This window comes from Elaeis guineensis, chromosome 13 (genome assembly GCF_000442705.2).
Source record: "Elaeis guineensis isolate ETL-2024a chromosome 13, EG11, whole genome shotgun sequence".
Taxonomy (NCBI): Eukaryota; Viridiplantae; Streptophyta; class Magnoliopsida; order Arecales; family Arecaceae; genus Elaeis; species Elaeis guineensis.
The window spans coordinates 70,555,819-70,562,226 of record NC_026005.2 but is presented as its reverse complement, the minus strand read 5'-3'; the positions used below and the strand labels follow the sequence as shown (position 1 = coordinate 70,562,226).

The 6,408-nt window shown below is 38.1% G+C and overlaps 1 protein-coding gene across 1 annotated transcript; it reads right to left on the bottom strand.

Annotated features, from left to right (window-relative positions):
• Positions 1-1,555: 1,555 nt before the first annotated feature.
• LOC105056013 (cell division topological specificity factor homolog, chloroplastic) lies at positions 1,556-6,142 on the bottom strand. The gene is made up of 2 exons (XM_010938075.4): positions 5,900-6,142; positions 1,556-2,345 (listed from the first exon to the last, which is right to left on the bottom strand). The coding sequence occupies exons 1-2, from the start codon at positions 5,987-5,989 to the stop codon at positions 1,743-1,745; spliced, it is 693 nt and encodes a 230-aa protein (XP_010936377.2). The 5' UTR covers positions 5,990-6,142; the 3' UTR covers positions 1,556-1,742.
• Positions 6,143-6,408: the final 266 nt, after the last annotated feature.

Below are 6,408 nucleotides of genomic sequence, written 5' to 3'. Positions count from 1 at the left end.
AGTTGACTAGCCGGCCATATGTCGGTAGAATCTGTGAGCGACCATCGACTATTAGTTCTGTTATGCCGACGGTCAAGTCGTCTGTCGTTGGTCGGTAGTTGAATATTAGTCGGTCGATCGATCTTAATCGACAAGCCAACAATAAGTCGGCACAATTAGTTCGATCGATCAATGAAGAATCGGAACTGTCTCTTCGACTGATGCATAGTCGGAGTCATGGAGACCAAAGTCGGGGTCGGTCTTTGTTGTGATTTTAATAATGTGGAGAGCACCAATAGTCCCACATCAGTTGTGAGTCAAGGGGGACTCACATTTATAAGAAGAAAATAATTCTTCCCATGTGAGGCATCTTTTAAAAAGAAAAATCGTGAGGCCTATGGGCCAGAGCAGATAATACCTCACGTAACAGGTCGAGCCCTTGTCTGCAACAATGGTGCGCCAGGTAGGGGTCGAGATCCGCCTCGATTCTCTGAGATCGAGGTCCGCCTCGATGACTATGGGGCTCCTTGGACTATACACATCAGAATCTCTCTTGACTGGAGGGCTCTGTTGTGGTTCTAATAATGTGGAGGGCATCAATAGTCTCATATCGGCTGTGAGTCAAGGAGGACTCGCATTTATAAGGCGAAAAAAATTCTTCTCACGTGAAACATTTTTTAAAGGATAAAATCGTGAGACCCATGAGCCAGAACGGACAATACCTCACATGACGGACCGAGTCCTTATCCGCAACAAGTATATTACACCTTCCACAAAATCCTTGGAAACTTTTATAAGAGTACGAAGATAAGCATGGAATCTGGAAACAGTTCATGCACATATGAATATTGATGTACTTAAAGTTATTTTTGTTTTTAAGTTCATTTACATGCCCGTAAAACCGTGAGGCCCATGAGCCAGAACGGACAATACCTCACGTGACGGACCGAGCCCTTATCCGCAACAATGACGCACCAAGTAGAGATCGAGGTCCGCCTCGATTCTCTGAGATCGAGAACCGTCTCGGCTGACTGTGGGACTCTTCGAACTATACACATCAGAGTCCCTTTTGATTGGGGGGCTCTGTTGTGATTCTAATAATATGGAGGACACCAATAGTCCCACATCGGTTGTGAGTCAAGGAAAACTTGCGTTTATAAGAAGAAAATTTTTTTTTCAACGTGAGGCGCCTTTCAAAGGGTAAAACCGTGAGGTCCATGAAACAGAACAAACAATACCTCACGTGACGGACCGAATTCTTGTCTGCAATAAGCATATTATATCTTCCACAAAATCCTTGGAAGCTTTTATAAGAGTATGAAGATAAACATGGAATTTGGAAACAGTTCATGCACATGTGAATATTGATGTACTTAAAGTTATTTTTGTTTTTATGTTCATTTACATGCCCGCAAACTTTGCGCAAGTATGTGCATTTACTGGATGCTATTCATACAGGTACACATGTTACACCAGAGTTCATTTTCACATGCAAGCATATAAGACATATTCAAATGTTGACCGGCATAGCAGCATCTGCTGACCATTTACATCAACAAAGGAATAATTGCAAGCATTTCCAAATAAATCCTGCAGTCAGTTCGCAAATGTCAAATATATACAAAACCCGTGGGTTCCAAAAGAGTTCAAAAGCTTACAGGAAAATTTCAGCAGCTAAACATGAAGAACAACACTCCTAAGCATGATGAAATTTTCTTTCTGCGTTAAACAAAAAGGAAAGAAACAAATAAAAAAAACTCTAATTAGTTCTCATTGGGGATGAAGAAATCAAATGTGACATCAACAGTCTCAGATGTCTCTCCTGTGTCCTTGTACGTGATGCCTGTTATTTTCCCCCTGTAATCCTCCTCAGAATCTTGGTATTCGGGTTTCACACGCCGGACAGGGACAGTCACGGAGTATACCATACCAAGGTCTGGATCTGTTGAGACATTAAGTTGGACTTTATCCTGAGATTCTATCTCAACAAATTCAGACAAGGATTCAATGATATTGCGAACAATCTTTTGCCTTGCTTCATCACTGACCGCACATCTATCAGAGAATAAGATCATCTTAAGCCTCTGCTTAGCAATCCTTGCATTGGATTTTCTTCTTGCAGTTCTGGTGGGAAAAAGAATCCTCCATGCCAAGCTCAAACGATCAAAGAAGTTCATGTTGATAGCATTAAGAAGAAATCCTTCAGCATCTTGACTAATGGTTGCTGAGGAGAGTTTGCTTCCTCCAATCCCAAAGCACCGGTGATCATTTTGTGCTGTACCAGAAGATGGGGGTTCCATATGTGGCCATTTAGGTGTGATCCTAAGATCATTAGATCCTCTATTAAGAAATCTACCAAGCTGTACCTGTATGATAACAGCAACCACTTAAAATGTTTCATTGGGATATGCCCCAGCAAAAGGCGATCATATAATCACAGATAGAGTTGAAGTATAAATGACAGAATGTCAACATGATAACATGATGATTTTGAATTATAGAATGAAGCCTGCAAAGCTAAAACTCTGATGCAATAATGACCTTTGAATACTACCAAAAAAAAAAGGGAGGGGGAGGGGGGGACAAACCAGAGACTCTTCACTCTTATATTTTCACCAAATGGTGACAATAATGGATATTCTCAGTAGTATTGAATACAGTGAACAAAGAAAAACCAGCCCACTAGGTTCAGAAAAGCCAGCTTCAACATGTATATTTTGTGCCGTTAATGTCCTGTTAAACCTTTAAAGTACATTTTCAATCATAAACTTTAATAGAAATTGATTGCATTGATACATGATATTCTATATGCATTTTATTTGGAAGAAAAGAGAATGAAATGCATGGTTAAACTTAACTACTTATGCAGTAATGCAGTTTTTTTTTTTTTTTTTGAAAAATAGTAATACAATAATTTTCTATTCAACATACAACCATGGAAAATGGAATTATCTAGGGATTTCAAGATAGCAGTTGTAAACAAAAAATTCAGGGATTAGCAAGACTCATATGAAAATAAATTACTTTGTCATAAGAAACTAGATCCCAGCTTGCTAAACTCTGCAACCATTCAAGATTTAATTCTGCCATGGTATAGGTTAAAAAAATATTTAGATCTGCATCACTTAAGGAATTCATAACTTAGAAAGATGTCTGAAGGAATATTTAATTTAAGTGTCACTGGAGCAACTTGTCAACGGGCCTTTTATTGCAACTAACTTGGGCAATGGGGGGACCATTTTCACTCTTCCAACGCTCATAGGTAGACCAGTTCATGACTTATAAGCATTCGATGCCTCTTTAACAAACAGTAACGGGAAAGTTACTCCATGAGTTAAATACCATAGTTTATGATATGGTAATTCCAATATTAAATACAAAATTCTTTCCATACTCTATGTCAAAAGTCAAAACGATAGTGCAAGCCTGACACAGGGTGTTGTCATACATGACAATCACATCATCGCACACCACAAAGGATTCATATGAGAATCCATTATCATATAAAATTGATAAATCTTAAGACTTGCATCAGTTTATATTTTCCCACACGCTCTCACCTTAAGTTTGAAAAATAAAAGATACATGCATTGTACACATAGTTGGTAGGTAAAGCAGTCAAGTAGAGCAACAACAAGCTGCTGTGACCAAGAAAAGCTTCATAGGAAAAAGATACACATGGCTTCTGTATAGACTATAAATAAGTATCAAATTCGGAGCCAAACACAAGTCATAGGTGAAAACAGAAATTGAAAACAGGGTCTAGCTATCACATGCTCACTCACATCATGGCACCTGAAAAAAGTGCATATTATACTCTTCTGGACTGCCAGAGGCCAGGAAAGAAAGGCAAAGTGTTGAAAATACTAGCCGACCTTTTCTTAACATACACTTTCAGCTTATCAGACAGACCTTTAATAACAATCAGAAGCATAGACAAAATAAAATAATGTTTAGGAGTTGTTTATTACTGCAATTTGCTAGTCTTGCACAGCAAATCAAAACAGACTTGCTGTAAAACTGAAAAGTTGAAAAATGGGAAAGAAAAAATCATCATGGAACTTTGATTCATATATCATGATAGTGGGTAGGTTCAGCCCACTAAAATGACTACAATTGTCGGTTATGCACTGGATGTTCAAATAGAAAATTTTCCTGTTTAAGCAGGTAATTGCATAACTTTTTCTTGTGCCTTTGTAAGTTCTACCAAATAAAAATCTCAACTTTCATGTGTTTCAAGATGGAATCAGGTAGTACAGACAAGTCTAAAATAGAAAGAACGAAAGGAAATGTCTCAGATGTTCACCTTACTGGTATCCAATGGTTTACACTTGCATATAGAGTGTCCGTTAAATGAGAAAATGCAAATCAGCATACACATCTTACAACCTGAGCAGTGATTGAACCAGCAAAAGCTTATCCTAGAACAAAATGCTGCAGGGGGTAAGACCCTTACGAGAACACTACCAAATTTATTATTGGAGGCCACATACTCTACTGAGGTTCTCGTCTCCAATTTTCTCAAACTAAACAGCAATCAAGTTAGCATGAATTCCCAGAGCAAACCAATTTTGTGAATAACATGTGGCAGCCTGTGGTTCAACAAATATTCTTCAATCTAACTGCTGAATCCAGAATGCTGCATTTGACTATCTGCAAGCCAAGCCCAAGGCTTTTTAAATTTCTAGAAATGACATTAGTACGAACATGTAAAGGTTGTAAGTCTTTCAATTCATTAACGCAATGTCTAGAAGAGGGGAGATTTGAAGGAAGTTGCAGAGGCTGATAAGTTGCCATCATAGCATTATATTTAGTAAAAGGAACCAAAACAGAGGAAAAGATGAGGATATTTTTATTGCACATAGACTATAATTCACCATAAGAGAAGTCACTGAGATGGAGTTTCTAGCATTAGATGCACAAGAAAATGAGTAGTCAGGTGAGGATGATGAAATGAAGATTAAGGCTCAGACAAAGACAAAAAGAGAGAGAATGGAAATGAACATAGCAGTGGGGAATGATGAATATGGTGCTGATAACAAGAGTAGCAATAATCATGTCATGATAGACAAACCCTATCCAATTTACATGAGGCAGGTATTGCCAACCAGCATGCAAACGAAATCTATAACATCAAGCGGCAGGCTAGAAAACCTACTTATCTTGCAATTTAAGTTCATCAAATTATGGAAGGATATAAGTCATGTACACTGCTAACAAGATATATATTAAACAAGTATAATGAGAAGTTCATGGCTACAAATTTGACATGGTCAAAATGTAAGTCTTGGCATATGGAACTCAAGGTTCATTTAGCTATTTTTTAAAATTCTGAATCCAAACCCACCTCTGGAACTGGAGCATCAGCACTGGTCCAAAGTTAACGTTAAAATCAGGGCGATATGATGCATTGAAATAAGAAGATGCCAACCAAATAAGTTCATAAAACATGGTCAGCTTCTAGTGAGAATGGATGCATTTCGTTCACGGAAGCCTTGCATCGATAAACTGAAAAAGGCCACCGCATGTTCCTTGCTTCCATAAGTTCTTCCCCTTTCCCAAATTGCTGCTTCTGCCTCAATTATAATAAGCGATTCAAGTAGAAACTTCATGGGGAGGACAACAAAGGGTTTATAGTGGGGCTTTTCTCCTAAAGCACAACCAGAGTTTCTTAACAATATTACCACAAATCACTCAAACATAGTTAAAAAAAAAAAAACCCTCGAATGTGCAGCGATTAGAGCAATAAAGAAGGTAAAAGATTAGATCTTGACCAATAAAGCAAATTAAAATAAGAAAAAATGATTAAAATTGGATCCTTTTGCAGCTAAAATAACCAGAATTCACCAACATAGACAGGTTGAAACGGATTCAATACGAGATTTTTTTTTTGTTCGACAAAAGATAGGAGCAAACAGACCTTTGAGGAGGAGAGGGCGGGTCGCAAGGGGTGCTTGGGATGATAAGAGGCGAAGGTGCCGAAGGCCTTCAGATCTCCAGAGATCGCCATGGCTTCTCCTCCTTTGATGAGCTCACGCGATCATCGATCTCTCTCCATCTCCTTGCACTGTTCTTCTCAGTGGATTTAGTAAAGATTAGCGCTGGTTTTCAGGTGTTCTGCGTTTTTTGAGCGCCCCTCCTCGCAGCATTCGGGTGAAGGGTACCGCAGTCGATAGGATTACGTAGGAGGGTATTACTGCCATTACGAAAATAACGAGTTTTTTTTTTTTTTAGATAAATTATGCCTCAAGACCATGAATTGGATCTTCTTAAATGTTGTTGGAATTACAAAACTCTAAACTTTAATTCTTAAATTATCTAAAAATATTAACCATCTTCTCCTTCTTTATTATAAGCTATATCGTCTTCTTCTCCGAATATCAAAAATTATAATATTTTATCTTTTCAAATCTTCAACTTTTTTTCTTT